The following is a 21,774-nucleotide window of genomic DNA, read 5'->3' on the forward strand; positions in this document are numbered from 1 at the left end:
ATGCCTTCTGTGCTTCAATATAGTGCTCCTCAGTCGCCACCCTTCAATTTCACTGTCTCACTTCTGACCCCAGCCAGCCAGCCTCATTAGTGACAACCTCCTTAGAGCAGCCTTCTCTGAGCCTATCACCAGGACCCTCCTCTCTGTCCTTTCAGCGCCCCCTGTTTTATTAATATTAACTTATTCATCTGCATTCACCAAAAAACTGGCAGTTTTTTGAGCCCAAAGACCATGACTTAATCACTTCTATTTTCCCAGAACAATGTCTGGCTCAGAGAAGACCCTCAATAAATGCTAGGTATAGACAGAGCGGATCCACTGTCGGATGAACCAGTGGAAAAAAAATAAATGTAAACCCTAAACCGTAATGTATCTGTAGGTCCTCAAAGACAGGGTACCTTGTTCCAATGTTGATTTGGCATTTATTTTTATTTTTTTTATTTATTTATTTTTAAATTATTATTATACTTTAAGTTCTAGGGTACATGTGCATAACGTGCAGGTTTGTTACATATGTATACTTGTGCCATGTTGCTGTGCTGCACTCATCAACTCGTCAGCACCCATCAACTCGTCATTTACATCAGGTATCACTCCCAATGCAATCCCTCCCCCCTCCCCCCTCCCCCCTCCCCATGATAGGTCCCGGTGTGTGATGTTCCCCTTCCCGAGTCCAAGTGATCTCATTGTTCAGTTCCCACCTATGAGTGAGAACATGCGGTGTTTGGTTTTCTGTTCTTGTGATAGTTTGCTAAGAATGATGGTTTCCAGCTGCATCCGCCATGTTCCAAGCTGGCACTGATCAGCACCAGAGGTTAAGGTTTATCTGCAAAAAACCCATGGAGAACAATTTCCATAGCTTCTTAAAAAAACTTCCAAAAAATTCATAAAACAGCATTTAGAATTTCACCCTTTACATGCTCAGATACATAACTCAAGAGAGTGAATATACATTAAGGTCTGAACACTAAATGATTCATGTGTCCAATGCTGTGTCATTGAAAGAGTGTTGAAAATGGTTCATTAAGGGAATAGATATTATTCAATTAATAGAAATCACTTTATCAGATGGAGTTTCACAAACAGTAGTTCTCTCTTGCCCCATAAGCTGGAAGTGTACCATCAGCATTAATTCCACACTACACTGTTCTCTACTCACAGCTATTACAGAGGGGTATATCCTGTTCGTTTCCTCCAGTTCATTCTATTAACTGACACAAGCATGAAAACTTCTTAGGATTGATTGCAGTGCTACATTAGCTTGAAACAGGGCTGGCTTTAAACTTGTATGCTCCATTATGCTAAGCAGAAATACTGTTTTTCAGTATCCTGAAAGCAGTAGACTTCTAAATGGTCTACTTCAGACATTATTAAGTACTTGAAATAGACTCTAATCTCAAACACAGAAATTATAATTTTTCTTTCATTACCTCAAAGCCGACAGTGAAAAACAATATTTGAGATTTTATTTCATATACTTTATTGATGTTATGAGTCAATAATGATGTGAACACGTTCTGAGAAATGCATTGTCAGATGATTTCCTCATTGTGCAAACATCAAAGAGTATACTTACACAAACCTAGATGGCATATCTTACTGTATACCTAGGCTATATGGTATAGCATATTGTTCCTAGGCTACAAACCTGTTCCTCACGCTACTGTACTAAGTACTATAAGCAATTGTCACACAATGGTAAATATTTGTATTTCTAAACATCGAAAAGATACAGCAAAAATACAGTACTATAATCTTATGGGACCACCATCATATATGCAGTCCATCATTGACTGAAATCACTATGCAGCACATGACTGCACTTTATTTTATTTCATTTACAAACTTGGAGACAACAAAGTATTAGTTTCAGGTTAATCATCATCAACTAGACTATGAACTACTTAAAGACAGGGTCTATAATCTGGTCAACTTTGTATCTATTGCATATTAAGTATACAGGCCATATGGATCATAAAGAATCAATATACAAAGATTTCCACCAGTCATGTTTGAGTAATAAGCCTGTCTATGAAATGTTCATAATGTAATTTTCTGTTTACAAGACACATATATTTCCCCGAGTTCTGCAGGTATGGCTGAGTACATTCCTAACAGGCTGCCCACCTATAAATATCAACTGTAAACTCCTAAACTCACAGCAAAATATAAAAGTTAACTATCTGAAGCGCTGAAGACTGATCGAAAACAGGCGGATTCTGAAAGAAAGCTATGACTTCAGCAAAGGAAATACCCTGGGGTGAATTTACTCATTTTAGAGCTTTTGGCCTTAGTGGCAGAGATTGAGAAAACTATAGCGCTGAAAAGTGAGGGAGGAATACTAGAAAAGACAATCAGAGTTGCAGATCACCAAATACTATGTATAAAATCTTCCAAAATCTCTGGCTGGCCCCTGAATCATATGACAGAAATTAAACACAAAAAGGCAAACTAAGACTTGAACTCCTGCCCAATAGACACACAGTTTATACCCTAAATCCAACCAAGTTAATTAGCTGCTAAAACAAAAATATCAACATTCTTCCAAAGAAAGAAACAGAATCCAAGGTTTCTACAACGTACATTCACAATAGCCAGCATACAATCCAAAATTACTCAAGATGCAGAGGACTGAAGCAATATGACTCTTCATCAAGATAAAAGACTCCCAGTGCAAAATAAATCTAAGATGGCCAAGATTTAGAAGACTCAGAAATTAGTAGACAGAGATGTTCAAGGACCTATTTAACCATACTCAGTGACAGAGGAAAATAATACTTGCAATGAATTAAAAAATAGAAAATTCCAACAGAGAAAAAAATATTTTTACACACATACATGTGTATATGATTCCAACAGATGATTACGATTCCTGATATAAAAAAATTACTTGGTGGGTTAACAGCAAAATGAAGACAGAAATGAATCATGAATTTAAGATACACCAGTAAAAGTTATAAAATCTGAAGGACAGGGAAAAAAAAAAAACAGAGCCACAGAAACCTTTGTGAGAGTGACAAAAGGCTGAACATATGTGTAACAGAAATCTCAAAAGAATGAGAGGAGAAAGGATCAGAAAAATGATTGAAGTAGTAACTGAAATATTATGATAAAATGTACAAGTCCTTTTAAAAACAAATTTTTCACAAAAGATGTCATAGGAAATCTGTCTAGTGTCTTATCAAAGATATTGAATTCATCATCAAACTCCAGGCCCAGATTGCTTCACTGGTGACTTCTATCAAATATTTACGAATAAGTAACACTAATCTGATATATGTTCTCTGAGAAAATGGAAAGAAACACTTATCCAGTCATTTTATGAAACCAGCATAAGACTAACACTAAAATCTGACAAAACTATTACTCTAAAAAATGTACAGGTCAGGCTGGGAGTGCTGGCTCCTGCCTGTAATCCCAGCACTTTGGGAGGTAGAGACAGGCAAATCACATGAGGCCAGCCTGGTCAACATGGAGAAACCTCATCTCTACCAAAAATACAAATGTTAGACAGGCGTGGTGGTGCATGCCTGTAATCCCAGCTACTCGGGAGACTGGGGCATGAGAATCACTTGAACCGAGGAGGTGGAGGTTGCAGTAAGTCAAGATTGCGTGACTGCACTACAGCCTGGGCAACAGAGCGAGACTCTGCCTCAAAAAAAAAGGTATAGGTCAGTATCACTCATTAACATAAGATGCAACTGAATCCAGCACTATATAAAACAGATAATGTATCACTATTAAGTAGGGTTTAACCCAAGAATACAAAGAAGGTTTTAGTTTTCAAAATCGATCATTAAAATCTACCATATAAACAGTGTAGAGAAACACCTTGTGTTTATTTCAATAGATGTAGAAAGAGCATTGAAAAAAATTTACCACCCACTGAGGATCAGAACTCTGAGTAAAACTGAAGTAGAAGGGAACTTCCTCTACCCAACAAATGAAATCTACCAAAAAAACCTTGTAACTAATATTGCTCTTAATGCTAAAATAACTGCATGTTTTCCTCCTTGATTAGAAACAGGAATAATTTCTACTCTGCTCATTTGCCTTCAGCATTATACTGGAGATATTAGCCAAAATAATGCAAGTAAAATAATAAGATGCATAAAAACTGGAAAGGGAGAAGTAAACTGTTTAAGCGATATAATGATGTGTATGACAAATCCTAAGAAATCTACAAAACAACTTACTAGAAAAAGTGAATTTAAATTTAGCAAGGTAGCAGAAGTCATGGTTAGTATACAAAATTTTATATTAGAAAAAAACTGGAAAATAGAAATTTAAAAATACTCAATTTACGATAGTGTCAAAAAAAAACACAAAATATTTAGGAATAAGTTTAACAAAAGATATACAAAACTCCTACCTTAAAAAGTACAAAATGCTGTTGATAGAAATTAAATGGAAGACTCAATATCGTTAAGATGTCAAATCTCCCACAAATTGCTCAACAGATGCAATGCAATTGCAATTCTAATCCCAGCAGATGGCTTTGTAGTAATTAACAAAGAAATTCTTAAATTTATATGTAATTGTAAAGGATCTAAAATATCTAAGTAATCCTGAAAAAGAAGGACAAAGGCGAAGGAACTATATTACCTAAACTCATGTCTCACTATGTAAAAACCTATAGTAATCAAGACAGTGTGGTACTGGCATAAGGATCCATAAATACATTAAATGAAGTGAACTGAAAGCTTAGAAATATACCCCCATTTATATGCTCACCTGATTTTCTCATCAAAGGCACCAAAAGAATCAGTGGAGAGAAACATCTTTCAACAAATAGTGCAAGAAAAACTAGATAACCATATGGGAAAAAAGATGAACTTGAGCCTCTCTCTCATACCATATACAAAAATGCATTTGAGATACATCATAGACCTAAAAGTAAAAGCTACAATAACACTTTTAGAGAAAATACAGAAGAGTATCTTTATAACTTATAAAGAACTCTAACATTTTCTTGAAGTTGGCAAAGATTTCAAGATTCAAATACACGAATAGCCAGTAAGGATATGAAAAATTGCACAAAATCATCAATCATAAGGGAAATGCAACTTCATACCACAGGAAGATACCAATATACCATCAAAATAGCTAAAATAAAAAAGGCTGACAGCACCAAATACTGATGGGGGTATGAGGCGGCCACAACCACAACCTGCATACATTGTTTGTAGAAATGTTACAAAGTATAAGTGTTTTGGAAAAAAGTATGATAATTTCTTATAATACTAAATATACAACAATTTTCAGTACTGGGTATTTAATAAAGAGTTACAAACATATCTGGTTATGAAACAACTTGTACAAATAGCAAAGACATGGAATCAACCCAAATCCCTATCAAGGACAGGCTGGATAAAGAAAATGTGGTACATATACACTATGGAATACTATGCAGCCCTAAAGAGGAACGAGATCATGTCCTTTGCAGGGACATGGATGGAGCTGAAAGCCATTATCCTCAGAAAACTAACACAGGAACAGAAAAGCAAACACCACATATTCTCACTTATAAGTGGGAGCTAAACAATGAGAACACATGGACACAAGGAGGGGAACAACACACACTGGGGCCTGTCGTGGGGGTGGGGGGAGGGAGAGCAACAGGAATAACAGCTAATGCATGTGGGGCTTAATACCCAGGAGATGGGGCAAACCATCATGGCACACATTTCCCTATGTAATAAACCTGCAAGTCCTACACATGTATCCCGGAACTTAAAACAAAATACAACGTTAAAAAAAAAAGAAAAAAAAAAAAAAAAAAAAAAAAGAAACCACGTGTATAAAAGTGTTCACAGCAATTTAATTTATAATAACCGAAAAATTAAAAGTGCCTGGACATACGGATAAACAACAATGATATATTCAGGTAACAGATTATTATTCATCAATAAGAAGAAATGAACTCCTAATATACACAACAGCATGCAAGAATCAGGTACATGAACATTCAGAAGAAAAACAAAGGAAAAATAGGATTTAAATAAAATATAAACAATGATATTGTGGGACCTTTATGTACCAAGCATTTAACACAGATTATCTCATTTAATTTTAAATCATCCAACCTCATATTACAAATGCGGAAACTGAAGTGGAAAAAAGCTGACCAGGTTTGCCAAAGTCACACTGCTAGTTTGACTCAAAAGGATAGATTTTCAGGACTCTGTAACTCACACTAAAGTTAAAGGGAAAAGATAGAATAACTAAATTTACTAAGTGTTTAATTAACTTTAAAAGTGTGTGTAGGGGGATGCTAAGAGGAAACACATCTCTAAAAACACCAAACGGGATACAAATTAAACACCTGCTCCCCTTTGATTCAGGTTAAAATATCAGCAGTGTAGACCTCACTGTCTTACCTTAGGGAACTGTTTTACAGGAATTAACACTTTCTGTCCCAGCTTCATGTTCTTATTAATCACCACATCGATGTACTTTTCTTCATCCTTGCCTTCTCCTTTTTGAAACTTTTCTATTTCTGTGGAGGCAAAAAGATAACCATGAAGTGTATTACTCTGAAATGCAGGGGTTGGGTGTTCTGGTTAGCTCTGTTGTGGCATGAAATCAACTACTACTGAAGTATGGACTATTAAATTGTGGCAACTGTTTTCAAGTACATTTCCTGTTTTATCAGTGATTCTTCATAAATGGAATAGATGCTGTATGATGGCTCCACAAAGTCAAATCTCAACTGCTCATACCAACAGAGGAGAACAATAGACCAGATAACAAACACAAAAATACGTTACTTCGGGTCTTCTGGATCCCTAGATAAGGCTGATCAAATAAAGAAGAAAAGCCATAAGTATTCACAGTTCAGTGATGCAAAGCGCTGAAACATCCCTATTTATCAATCTTGCCTGGCTTTTCAAGGCTTCTACAACTACGAACTGATTCTGTGATGGCATTAAACACCCTACACAACCTTCCAGTAGCCCACCTCCCCAGTCAAATCTTCCCTCCTTACATATGACACATATCAACTATATGTCAAAGTCTTTACTAATGCTCTTTGCTCTACTTGTTACGATGATTTCATCTTCATCTCCTTTCGAGACTCAACCACATTAAATCTCATTTTCTGTGCAAGTGTTTCCTCAATGGGGTGGCAAGAACAGAAGAATCAATCACTCTCACCTTGATACTCACAAAGCACTTTACGTGCAACTCTACTACCACCCTTAGACGGAAAAAAAAATGTGCTACCTCTCCCATTAGAACATACATTTCTCTCAGGTAAAATCTATTTATTCACTCATAAACATCTTCAACTAAGCAAGTTCCAGATCCTAGAAAATTTTAGCATAAAGTTTAATTCACCCTACGGCGCACAGTATTTGGTTGTACAAGAGATACAAAATTAGGCGCTTGCATGACTGATGAATGAATGAGTACGTGAACTGTCACCTCTAGGGACCAACCAATAGACACCCAGGTTCAGAGAAGGATAAACAGCAGTCTGGAGAAGGTATCAAAGACAGCATCAGTTGTACAAAGGAATACACATATTTATCCATTTTGCTTAAGCTAGGAACACTTCAGAATGTTCATATGACACATATCAACTACATGCTAATGTCTTTACTAATGCTCTTTGCTCTACTCGTTATGATGATTTCATCTTAACATTTAAGATGGCACATATTAATATGCCATCCCTGGACAAGATAACTCACATTCATTACATAATTCAATCCTCAAAACAGATGACAAAGTGGAGTTTCAAAGAGGTGACTTCACAATAAATGGCAAAGGTAAGATTCACCCTCAGGTTTGTTCGACTCCAAAGACAAGGTGCCTGTACAGTCTCTCCCACCACTTTGTATGTCATATCGAACCAAAAGTAAGAAAGATGTTCACAGTATCTTGGGATAAATGAAAGATTTATTTAAAGCTGGAAGCTTCGGGCCTGAAGCAGCCAATGGGCTTCATAATTCCACTGAGGAGCTTTCACTCCATCATGCCATGCAGCCTCCCATTTCTAACTAAATTATTGTCTATTAAACAAAGGTTTTGAATGAGCAACAAAGAATTATTACAATTTAAAGGACACTAAATGGGACATAAAAATTCTAAGACTCTCATTCAGATCTGCTAATAACTGTCTTTGCCATTAGAAAAAGGTACATCAGTTAGGATGCGGGTTCTTCATGTTTAAAATGAGAAAAGGGAACTAGAATATCCAATGATTCGGTTCTAAAACCTTAGGATCTTGTGTGACTTACAAATGCTGACAAAGCCTCTCACTCCTTGATGAAACTTTGGTCACTAATAGTAAGCAAGGTGCTTTCCTGAGTTCTGTGAGTCATTATAGCAAATTATCAAACCTGAGGGAGGCTCCTGGAACCTCCAAATTTGTAGTCAGGCAGAAATCTGGGTAGCCTGGGCATTATACTGTGGCTGGCATCTGAAGTGGGGGCAGTCTTATGGGATTAAGTCCTTGATCTGTGGGGAGGGGAGGAGGCCTGATGCTAACCCCTGCAGTTAGCTTCAGAATTGAATTATTGGATACACAGCTGGCATCAGAGAATTGGTTAGTATATGAAGACACTATACAATAGAGATTAACAGTGATGTGGTGGGGGAGACGGAAGGAAGCAGGGTAGAAACTGAAGATAAGAAAAGGATGGCTAAGAGAAAACAGCAAATTATATCTGCAGCTTCTAATCAAAGCTTCCAAGAAGAGAAAAAGACTAAGTCACCAAATAAATGAATTAGTCATTTTGTTTGCTTTCTTGTACTACACTATGTTTTGATCCTGAAAAATTAATTCTAAGTGGAATCTGTAATGGAAAATAAACACAGAAATACAAGGGTACCTTTAATTTTTATTGATTTTTTTCTATAAAAATAATACATGCACATGGTAAAAATTTAAAACAAAAATTTAAAACAATATGACAAGATATAAAATTTTTTTAAGGTTTCTCCTATCACTTCAACTCCAGAAATAATTATAATCAACTATTTTTATATACTCTTTCAGAAATTTTCTAAGAATAGACACACACACACACAGTTTGAAAATTGTAGCACCAATGGTATAAATGAGCTACATTGGTTTTGTTTTCTTCAGTAAAGAGCAGTAAGTCTCACATCAGCTGCTCCGAGTATAACAATTCATGACTTCAACTTTAATTAGAAGAAAATAAATCCCATCTTTCATTATCTATTTATGCAATAATTAGAAATACCTTTGGCATAGTTAGAAGATTCAACAAAATCAGGTACACTGAAACGTCCTAAAATATTTTTTTTGTAAGGTATGTGTATGTGTGTCAAAATAGATTCAACTGTCTCCTTTCTTTTCGAATAACAAAGCAGTTTAGTAATTGTTGAAAACTCATACCAGATGCACAATATTTAAATCCACAAATTCAGAATTCCACGTTCTTCCTTGTATCAGTGTTATTTAACATTTTGACGTAAGAAAATCATATAGATAAGTTTTTAAAAATCAGGAATTATGTATTTTATCACATATTACAGTTTAAGATCATTGATGATTTTAAAAAGGAAAATGAAAGAAAATCTATATAAAATATCTAATTTCCTCTCTACATATACACGGCGTCCTACAAATCTTAAGTTGCTAGAACACACTGTTTCTATCTCAAATTTTGAATGGTGTTGGAATATTTTACTGTTTAAGGTTTTTTTAAAAATTTTTTAAGCCTGATGCCATATCAGAAGCATGTAGGTTTGCATTTAATGGGCCTAAAGCACCACACAACAACACAAAGAGCCCTGAGCCCATCGCTAGAGTCAAACAGACCTGGTTTAAATCATGACTGCTGTACTTTCCTCAGGCCCTGGTGCCTTCCAATATATAACTCAAAACTGGTTGAAACTTTTACTGTTTTCAGTAGATGCTGTTCAATCAACAATTTTTATTTTCTACTTGAGGATTATAAGTAGCTTAATGTTTTCTTTGAAATCCAGAAGTACACAAAATGGAGAATTGTACATAATGCACAAAAATGGAGAATTGTACAAAATTATCCATGAAATCTTGAGACAGCTGTCTCAAGGATTTATGCTTGTCCCTAACTGCGAGTTGCATATTCAAAAACCTCTGCTACCTCCCCTCTCATCCTCCCTGAGGGAGGAAAGATGCTTGAGAGCCACCAAGATGGATGTGACCCTCTAGTTAACTGTAGCAAAGAGAGGCCACCAATAGAGAAAACCCAATCAGATTTTCAAGGACAAATGCATAGGGGATTTGACTTTCACTAATCCCCAGATTACATTTGGTACCAAACAGCTTAATGTACCAATACCATCTCCTAGCTCAGAAATAATAAGCAAATGTGTGATTAAGGTTTTAGATAATGTAGGGGATTAAAATGCTATGTTTTCAAACCATACACACCAAACTTCTCTCACTGAAGAATTCTTGTTTTCAGTAATAATATCTATATTGTTTTTGTTTGTTCATTTGTTTTGCTTTGGTCTAGTACAGAACTTCCTAAGCAATGGCCTCTTTTCCTTTTTAATGTACAAGATATACTAAAGTCCACTAATCTTCTAAAAATAGCTTAAAAATCTCTGGATTTAAATGAGTAAAGTTTCCAATATAAACATTTTAGTAATGTAAAATTTTTAAAGTAGCTTCATTTCTCTCATATAATCAAACACACAGATTATTATTTTTCCTTTGTTCTAGCAACTTCATTTCTAGAAATTTAACCTACGTATATACTTAGATAGATGCGGAATATTACACACAAAATTATCCACTACAGCATTGTCTTTAGTATCAAAACACTGGGAACCACCTAAATGCCTATCAGCAGGAGCTGGGTAAGTAGGTTAGAGCACACCCTAGAATAAAATAGCATGTAGTTACTGCACAAAATGAGGAAACTTCATGTTCTGATAGTCAAATATCGGTACCAAATGCGCTGTTTACTTACACACAAACACACACAATGTAAGGAAAAAAATGTTTAATTTACTTATATGCACAAAGAAAATATCTCCCTATTGATAAACAGTTACACACCATGTGACGACGTTACAGTCAACATATATGACAGTGGTCTTGTAAGATTACAATGAAGCTGAAAAATTCCTACTGCCTAGTAATGGTTCAGCTGTGGTAACCTCACAGCACAAAGCATTACATGTCTGTGGCAATGATAGTGTAAACAAACCTTCCATGCTGCCAGATATATAAAAGGGTGCAGTAATGATCCAGTCCTTCATATTCACTCATCACTCAACCACTGACTCACCCAGAGCAACTTTCAGATCCACAAGCTCCACTCATGGTAAGTGTCCTATGCAAGTATTCCATGTTTTATCTTTTGTACTGTATTTTTATTGTGCTTTTTCTGTGTTTAGATACACAAAATACTTACCACTGTGTTACAACTGCTTACAGTACTCAGTATGGTAACATATACTCTGGCTTTGCAACATGCTGTCTAGGTTTGTAGCCTAGTAGCAACAGGCTATATCACCTAGCCTATGTGTACAGCAGGCTGCACCATCTAGGTGTGTGTAAGAGCTATCTATGATGGTCCGCAACAACAAAATCATCTAAGGATGCATTTCTCAGAACACAAATCCCTGTGGTTAAGCAACAAAAGATGGTATAAGAAACTAGTTATCTATTTGGCATGGAGAGAACAAAGTAGACGGGATACAGAAATACTTTTCATTGCATCTCTTCTTGCATTGCTTTAAATCTCTGAAGCATGTGAACATTTTACCCATCTAAAATGGCATGCAGGGGACAGGAAAGGACAAGGAAAAGAGACTAATAGGGTAGCCTGATGGGGCTACAGACTGCACACAGGAAAGCGGTTAATTTGTGGTGACACAGCAGGAAGGGCCAAAGCAAATATATACTCTGAGCTCACTTCTCCCTCCTGCCAAGCTTCTGCTACTGACCACTAGTGGATAGCTCTTAACCCAGCTCAAAGCCAGAGGGTAAATATATCTATGATACTGGCTTTGTACCACGCTTATCAGCCTCTGGGCACAGAGCAGAGTAGCGAAGGGTGGAAGGAGGACCTGATAAGGCAAAAACAACAACAACAAAACAACAAAACTCCAACCCTTCATCTTTAGTAAACACAAGGAATCTTTAAAAGGAGTTTCTAATACTTCCATTACATACAAAAGTACCCATCTGAGCTCACCACACATAAATTTACACAGCAAAATATTGAAAAAGAATGAAAATTATTTTAGAGGTCACTTATACCAGTAGTAATTAAATAATAATTATTATTTTGTTGATGACTCGTGAAGTACAGGGTTGTGTGTTTGACTTAAATTATCTCTTTATCCTAACAAATATATGATCTGTCGCCTGCATTTTACAGAGTGAGATCCTGAGGACTGAAATGGTTAAGAAGTTTGCAAAGGTTAGAGAGCTAATTAGCACAGTCAGAATTCAAATCTAGATATATCTGACTTTTTTTTTTAAATTGTTATAAAAAACACAAACTTTATAGTCTTAACCATTTTTAAGTGTGCTGTTCAGTCCATCCACACTGTTGTGCAACAGATGTCCAGAACTTTTCTGTCTCACACAAGCGAAACCCTATGCACATTAAACTACTCCCCATTTTCCCTCCCCTCCAGCCCTTGGTAACCACCATTCTATTTTGTTTATATAAATGTGACTGCTTAGCTGTGTCATATAAGAGGAATCATACAGTATTTGTCTTTCCATGCTTGGCTTATTTCACTTAGCATAATGCCCTCAAGGTTCATCCATGGGGCAGCACGTGGCAGTATTTTCTTACTTTTTAAGGCGGAATAACATTCCACTGTAGCTATATAACACATTTTGTTTATCCATTCATTGGTTGACAGACATTTGGAGTGTTTCCACCTCTTAGCTATTGTGAATAAGTAAAGACTATACCCTTTAATCTCTTTTTTCCTTCTTTCCTGAAGTGAGATGTGAAAATGTTCTAAAGCTGTAAATCACCAGCACTGGATGTTCTTAATGTAGCCACATCTGCTTACCCCTTCACTTTATTCTCCCACAGCCAAGTGATCCTGTGGGAAGCACTGCTTCGATGTATAGAGAACAGCTTGAACTTTCAGAACGTCAGTACTGGTGATCTTTAGTGAACTCTCAAAGTGGACTTAAAGGAATAGCTGAAGGAATTTTGTGTGACATCAGGGACAGTTCTAGGTCCAAATCCAAATGAAAATATAAATTCCACTAATGTCAAAATAAGCAAATTACAGAGTTAAGTGAGTACAAAGGAGTCAAACAGAAGCTATCTTTGCATAAAGTAGATGAAGAAAAAAAAAAAAAAAGAGGGGAAGAGGAGACATGACTGTAGCTCTTTAGTTGCTGAAGCCTAAGATGATTAAATAAAAAAATACTCTAAGGTCTTGCATGGTTAATGTAACTGGTCAATTTCCATGGTTTTAAGTTAAGGTAAAAATTGATGCTCTGGCCCCAAAAACTGAAGTGATAAAAATAATGGCAAAGGGGTCCACTTTCTGCATGCAAGGCACCTTTTGAACACTGCTGATTGTTGAGTTCTTAACTGCTAAGTAATAAGAAGAACTTTGTCAGTAAAAAACCTAAAACATAAAACCTCAGAGAGTAAGAGTCTTGGAAATAATGCAGCCAGATTCCAACTGCTTGAGTTTGAATCCCTGCTATGGTACTTAATTATATTGGCTGTCAGAAAGTAACTTAATCTAAGTCACAATTTCCTCATCAAAGAAATGTAGAAATAACAGCACCTGCCCCATAGGGTTTTTATGAGGATTAAATAATTTAATATTTGCAAAGAACAACAATACCTAGTCCAGTTAAGTTCTATATAGGCATTTGCCAAATACTGCACATGCCTATACTAGACAGTAGGTTCTTGAGGGGTGAGATTTTATCTAATTTAACTTTATGAAGCAACCCAGAAATGCAAGTCTGTGTCCAGCTCTTAATGAAAACATCAACATTCCCTTCACCCCACAGATGAATTGATAACATCCTTCACAATGACCTGTTTTGCTGTATAAAACTTGTACCACAACAGAATAGATTTTCATATACTCATTGTTCACACTTTCTGTGCCCGACAACAAAATGGTAAGCTCATGGAAGGTTAAGAACATCTATTTATTCATTTTTGTTATGTCCTAACACTCTAGTATAGTGACTTAGGATAAGGGCTGCACAAAAGGTTACTAAATGGTTGACTAAATGAAAGAATGAATGAATGTTTAAAATAATTTAAAGGAGTATAATGAGTGTGTAAAGAGCTAGCTAGCAGTCACTGCTGAAAAGTGCTCTTCTAAAAACTGTAACTTGTTTTTAAGAGCTATTAATAGAAGTTCACAAAACGGTCAGAAAATAGCTGAATAATTCAAATCAGCCTGCACAATGACGTACTGGTGTGGAAATTAATAAAGTTAATAGAGTTATCCCCCACCCACTTTTCCAAACATCTTAACTCTTGTGTAAAGTTTAATTACAGGACAGGCATTGGCCTGAATCTATAATAAAATGAGAAGCTCATATAAGATGCTCAACATTCAGAAATCTATTTCAAAGTAGTACAACAGTCCAGCTGGAGTATCTGAATTGTTTTTAAAAGAAATATAAAGAGTAATTACAGCCATTGTAAATTCTATTGGACAAATTACTAAAATGTTACTGTAGCTGCTAATCTGAAAAGCAATTTTTTAACCTTCAACATGATGAATGTTTTCACTAAAGAATTGTTTTATTTAAGCAATCCAAACCTAACTGAATACCCGTTACATTCAAACCAGAGTTGAACACACTGTAACTACCCAAACGAGATTGATTCATACAGCGCCTAATCTTGCAAATAGTCCATAAACAAATGACACAGCAGAGTAGATACATATCACTGTCTAATAAGGACAAATAAGCTCATCATAAATACACATAAACATACCATCTAGAGAGAAAGAAACCACTCGATACTCTAAATATTACAAATGCTTGGAAAACTGATTTTTATAAGCACAAAGCAAATATTTGTATGTAAAATGTCCTTAAATATACATACAACACATAAGATTAAAACATACACACGAGAAAATGACAGTCAAATTTCCAAAAAGGAAGACAGGAGGAAAAGAAAGAATAATAATGAGGATGGAGGGGAGGATAAATTAATTAATTCTACCCACCACGGCTAATTAACGAAAATATTACCATGATAGCAGCAGCTGGAATTTATGTAATGACTATCTTCCAAGTAGTCAATGTGTAACACTGCTGCAAAGTAGATACAATGTTCTTTTACAGAAAGGAGATGACTATTTATAGACATCCAGTGACTGAGCTAGAGTCCCACATCCAACAAGAGATTCAGGATTCCAGCCCCAGGTTATCTGATTCCTATGTCCATACTTCCTCTACTTTCTTAGTATTACTGTAGCAGAGAGATCTTGATTTGGAGTGAGAAAAAACATTTTGGATTATTACATTTTGGGGAAACTCACCAAGTTATTACAGGTATCAAAACAAATGTCTATGAAAGTACTTTGAAACTACAACACACAAAGCAAATATAGGTCTATTTAAAATACAATTCCTAATTTGTGATGGTTTATTTATACTGTTAAAAAAAAAAAAAAAAAACGTGGGGCAGGGGGGAGGAGAACCCAGTACACTGAGATGGCTCCAGAGCCTTGGGTTCATATGGAAGCAAACTGAAACCCAACTCAGAGTGAATGACCACAGACTAGGAAGAGAATACTTAAGCTTAACCAATGAGAAACCACCAACTAACCTGGAACTAGAGACTACCAATCAAAAACCATCAACTGGCCAGGTGCAGTGGCTCAAGCTTGTAATCCCAGAACTATGGGAGGACAAGGCGGGTGGGTCATTAGGTCAGGAGATCGAGACCATCTTGGCCAACATAGTGAAATCCCGTCTCTACTAAAAATACAAAAATTAGCTGGGCGTGATGGCAGGTGCCTGTAGTCCCAGCTACTCAGGAGGCTGAGGCAGGAGAATCACTTGAACCCAGGAGGTGGAGGTTGCAGTGACCCGAGATTATGCCACTACACTCCAGCCTGGGCAACAGAGCGAGACTCTGTCTCAAAAAAAGCACCATCAACTATCCTCTAACTAAGGACTTTCCACTTTAACCAACCAAATATTTTCTTTGTCTTGCTTCTACAAACATTTTATGAAAGTTCTGCCCTCACTCTCCTTTGGTGAAACCCTGAACCACTTGAGCTCCGATGCTGCCCAATTCACGTCTGCTCAAATAAAGGTATTACAGTTTGACTGTGCCGAGCCAGGCCCTGTGGCTAACACCTGTAATGACGGTACTTGGAGAGACTAAGGAAAGAGAAGCACTTGATCCCAGGAGTTCAAGATGGCCTGGACAATGTCTCTACAAAAAATACAAATAATTAGGCATGCCTGTAGTCCCAGCTACTCTGGAAGCTGAGGCAGGAGAATTGTTTGAGCCCAGAAGGTCAAGGCTGTAGTGACCTATGCCTGCACCACTGCGCTCCAGCCTGGACAAAGAGAGAGACTCAGGTCTTCAAGGAAAACAAAAAACAAAACAAAACAAAAAAGAAAGAAACAAACAAAAAAACAGGAAAAAGAAAATTTCAGTGTACCTAAGTTTATCTCTCAACAGCTCTTACCTTATAGAATGGATTTCAAGAAAAATTTGTGACACCAAAATGATTCCAGAGAACCAAATCTAGATACATTTAAAAATTCCAAACGCTACTCAGAATTAACATTTTATAAAATTCTTAAGAAAACAAATGCTACCAGTGTAGCATTTGTCATATTAATTTCTCCTTAATTATATGTAGTCATTCACGAAATGAAAGGCATGATGACATGGAAGAGAAACACAAAGACAAGACATAGTCATTCAATGCCTCAAGGAGATAAAAATGTATCCCTTAAACAAGGGGAAGTACTCAAAGGTCTTCACAAGTGAGTAGGTTATTGGATTTTGGTACTGTATTCTAACAATTTTAAACAAATTCATAAATTTCATAGGTTTGTTAAAATTGTAAAACAATAAGGACCAAAGAGTAGAAATTGAAGATGGGATGTTCCCTAAAACTGGTGGAAGGAATCTAACAAGTTGAATCATTATCATATTTAGACACTATACTGGAGGCTTTATAAACATTCAGTCCTCATAACTTCTCAGAGTGCTGGGACAGAAATTACCACTTCCTTTTTCCCACACCTAATAAATGGCAGAACTAAAGTTCAGTTCCAGCACTGTCCAACTCTCAAAGGTTTTGCTTGTTTCCCCAGATACCAAATTACAAAATGCTGGCTTCAAAACAAAATGAAATCCTCCAAGAAACAAGTCAATGAAACAAATTAAGTTTGACCTCCAATAAATATACGGAATTCTATCGGGATAGCCAACTGTATTCATTTAATGACTCCATTTACTAAGATATGTAAAAGAGGAACTCAAAAACATCATAAATGTACAATAGTACAAACTAAATTATATCATGCTATCATGTACAGTGGTGAGGATGACAAATGACTGAGATTGAGGTTCACCTACAGATTTATTGGTCCCAGTGGTGAATACTGGTGAATTTCTCTTCTAATGACTCATTTTTATCTGGTAGTCAGGAAAGTTCTGAAATAAATATTTACTGAAACTGGCTAGAAAGACTGGCTAAGTTTTTACTTAAATCAAAAATGACAAGGAGGAAGGTATATAACATAGAAAAAAAGAGACTAGGAGTTCCTGTCTTCCCAAACACACCAGTCCCTTAGCTATTCTGAATAATTGAGGATTACTCTTAATATAACCCAATGCATTTATCAAATAAACAATAAATCCATAGAATAAATGAGGTAACCAGTGCACTGGACTAATTCAAGTTAGTAATGACTTAAGTCACTAACTTTGGGAAGGAGGGGAGGGGAATAACTATTAAAGATTGAAAAAGGAAAATCTACATTTTTAGTTACACCTATGGGTTAAATCACATTTCTCACTTTTAATTGCAAACATCATTAAGTATACTTCAAAAGACCAGCTACCTTAAACAATTATCAGGCTCCAGAGGTCACCAATTAGAATCCTGCAAGGATTTGAATTAAAAAAGGTTTTATGATTAGGTGAAGTAATGATCCAAGAAAGAGATTAGTTCTGTTCAGACCGCACTCATTATAAAACCCGTTTCCTTTGTGTGAAGATTCAATGTCTTTCTCATTTATCCCGCTGGCATTATCACACTTTGAGATAGAAATATGACTGTACTAATGATATTCTATAACAACCATATAATACAAGCATCTTATTCTCTATTACTTTCAAATCTGATAGAACTACAAATGAATATTTTCTATTGGTTAGATTTACAATAATACACTGACACTATTTAAAATAAATTCAAAGTAGGATTTATCATTCTATGTCCATACATTTTTACATCAGTTTCTAAACCAGTCCCTACTTACACAGTAAAGGCTCAGAGTAAATTGAGGGTGGGAAAAGAACCTTAAGACATTAAATCATATTTTTCGTATGATGACATTAAAAGGGGGTCAATTTTATATAAAGAATTCTACTCATACTCAGTGTTTTTCTAAGCCACCTGAAAACGGCCAAACAGGCATAAAACACTTTTTAAAGGCAAAATACAATTACAGCAGAAATATACATCCTGTCACTCAGATTTAATCATGATAGGAAATTAAGACACTGATGAAAAATCAATTTGCACTGACTTTAATAGTCACAGCCTCTGTGGAAATGAAGTAACTCAGCATAGAGCCATAGAATTACTGAAAATGAGACCTGTCTTCTCATGCCAGTTTAAAGACAGGGAGTGTTATGCATACTAGGTCACTCTTCAGTCACATGTTACATATTGCTCCGCCTGGAGTCAGATGCTCTCTCTTCACAGTGGACATTCCCACTGGGGGTTTCCTTTAAGGGATGTTGTTGTCAAGTTAAATATAGACATTCACATTCTGAAGCAAGTTACACATTAAAAATATGTAGGTATTTCGTTAAAAAAATAAGTAAGTACACCACGGCCGGTCAATGGCATTTGTTTTCATTTTGTCCTTTGACCATAAAGTGTTTAGTTAAAAAATTACGCATTTAGAGGGTTCCACTTGCCAAATCTACTGAAAACTGACTGATCTACTTTAAGGCTAAATTTACAGATTACTAGTCATTTCACACGGCCTGTCTGGGCAAATGAGACAGAATCAAAGAATAAATACAGACCTTTACTTTGACTAAAACTAACAGAAAGTATCTTAGATGGATATCTGACTGTCTTCTATTCTCATCTTAAAAATAGGAGGTGGAATAATTTGATGATCTATATTACACATGAGTAGCTCAGATAGTAACACTAAGACTGATAACATGGCCAGGAATCTAGAAAAGTATTCCATTAGATTCGTTTGAAGAATTTGCCAGTAATTACGGGAACTATGGTTGCCAGCTCACCAAAGGTCCATGATACCTAAACAAATACAGAATATATCTGCAGTCTCACTATTTATTTGGGGTGGGCAGATAATTAGGAACAAAGATGTCTACAAAGACTCCACAAGAGAGGTAATAATAGAAAAAAGTTGAAGAGCACTGCCTAGGAAAGCCAGCTAAAACAAATGAAAATGTTTATCCTACAGGATAGATGATTCAGGAAAGAATAAAACTTATAATACAAATAGTTTTGTATATTACATAAAAGAAAGAGTTAGATCTGTCAGTAAAAAAAAAACCAATGGTACAATTAGGACCAAAGATAGAAATTATAGAGAAAAGAGGTCCAGTACAAATTACTGAGTTGAAGATTCTAACAATAAATTTGACCAAAGATGGAACGAACCGTCTTTAAAATATTTATAAGTTCAGCTGGGCACGGTGGCTCACGCCTGTAATTAGAGCACTTCGGGAGGCCGAGGTGGGTGGATCACAAGGTCAGGAGTTCGAGACCAGTCTGGCCAATATGGTGAAACCCCGTTTCCACAAAAAATACAAAAATTAGCCAGGTGTGGTGGCAGGCGCCTGTAGTCCCAGCTACTTGGGAGGCTGAGGCAGGAGAATTGCTTGAACCTGGGAGGCAGAGGTTGCAGTGAGCTGAGATAGCGCCATTGCACTCCAGCCTGGGTGACAGAGTGAGACACCATCTCAAAAAAAAAAAAAAAAAAAAAAAGGAACGTTACAGAACGAAGGATCCAATCATCTGATGGAAGGTTGGACTTGGAGGTTCCTTTCAACCCTGAGAGTTACACACATTTTTATCATCTGTCCTGCTGACTATCTTAGACTAGCTTCTTAGACTAGATGATGACTAACACAGTTATTCATCATCTTATCCCCAGTCGCTAGTTCTGCACCTTGAATAGAACACACATTCTGAAATTTTTGTTGAATGAATACAAGTGAATAAATGATATTCTTCATGAAAAAGCATGGTGAGACTTGATGAATGTTTAAGAATATCCAAGGTTTGAATTAACAAAAGTGGAAGTCATCTTTCATTTCCACAAACAAGCCATCTATGCCAGTTATTAAGCTATGGTCTCTTAGCTCCACACCTACCTGCCTATACGCTGTCCTGGAATGCTGGGTAGAGATTCTGAAGACCTCATTTCTCCTCTGCCAGTGGCAGAACCTATAAGGTCTGCCAATTGGGCATGTGAGGTAGGGGGCTTATTCCTTCCCACTGTGTTTCCAGTTCCTGGCAGCAGACCAGTGATGGTTCTAAAGTCTAGCAGTTACAGCGATTTTTTTACCCTGCATTCCCAGAACCATGCTTACCATACCTCCCTCAGCAAGCCAGGACCCATTTCTCAGAGGTCTGAGTCCCAGCCCTGTGAGGACCCTCTTCAAGCTCCTGAGGTAACAATACTAAAAGGGTCTCGGTCCCACTTCCTCCAAATTACTTATTTTGCTCTTCCAGCCTCGAGGGTGATGGCTTGTTGCTAACCTTTCTTTACTATTTCTGTGTTGCTTCAGTACTCCCCATTTGCTTTTTGGGTCAACCAGAACGTGTCTAACCCATTCCTGCTATTCAATCTTCTCTGCTAAAATACCTGGCATGATTTCTGTTTACCTGATAGATATACCCTCTTGGTAAATTTCTGAAGTCTAGTGGAAAGTACCTGGGAATCATAGCAGGTGGGAGGTCTTAAGTACAACGTGCCAGTTAGTATGCTAGGCCTGAAGGAGATCCCTCAAGGGTCCCAAGGGACCACAAGCAGGGCAGGGAAGTGGTAGACACACCAAGGTTTTGGAGGACAGACCAAGCCTCAGCACTAGAGAACCTCTGGCAAATCACTTGGCCTCACTGAGCTCTAGTTCCTCTATGCATAAAAACGGGGTAAAACGCAGGCATGTATAACCCATCCCCAACTCCTAGGGTTGAAAATCACTAATATAATGGCACTGAGGTCTTTCTAATTTGTTCCCTCTACTTCAATATTGCTTTTTGGAAAACCAAATAGCTAAACTTTTTCAGAACTGTGATGTACTGATGGTAATAAGGTCCTAAAGAAAACGCGAGACAAGCTTTCCTGGGCATCAGCATATTTGTTTTGCAGCATCTCTGAGCTGCTGAGACTGCTTTCTTGCTTACTTCTTTGGTCTCAACTACATCTTGAAGAGCTGAGAACAGAGAATAAGTGACGTACTGCTATAATGGTGTGCCTGGTTATTACCCACTCCTCCCCTACTATATATCATCATGATCACCATCAAAGTTTGAGAAAATGGCATCTATGTAATGACATTAGCATAGATGTTCTCTATACAA

General features: G+C 36.6%; 1 protein-coding gene across 3 annotated transcripts in view; it reads right to left on the reverse strand.

Annotated features, from left to right (window-relative positions):
• KHDRBS3 (KH RNA binding domain containing, signal transduction associated 3) overlaps window positions 1-21,774 on the reverse strand; it is a 201,778-nt gene that overhangs the window by 133,082 nt on the left and 46,922 nt on the right. For all 3 annotated transcript variants that reach the window (XR_007728260.1, XM_050801567.1, XM_050801568.1), the window contains exon 2: window positions 6,381-6,499. Coding sequence is in view for 2 of the 3 variants with exons in the window: in XM_050801567.1 (XP_050657524.1) it covers window positions 6,381-6,499 (119 nt within the window). In the remaining variant the exon portion in view is untranslated. The remainder of the gene's footprint in view (window positions 1-6,380; window positions 6,500-21,774) is intronic.

This window comes from Macaca thibetana, chromosome 8, assembly GCF_024542745.1.
Source record: "Macaca thibetana thibetana isolate TM-01 chromosome 8, ASM2454274v1, whole genome shotgun sequence".
Classification (NCBI taxonomy): domain Eukaryota; kingdom Metazoa; phylum Chordata; class Mammalia; order Primates; family Cercopithecidae; genus Macaca; species Macaca thibetana.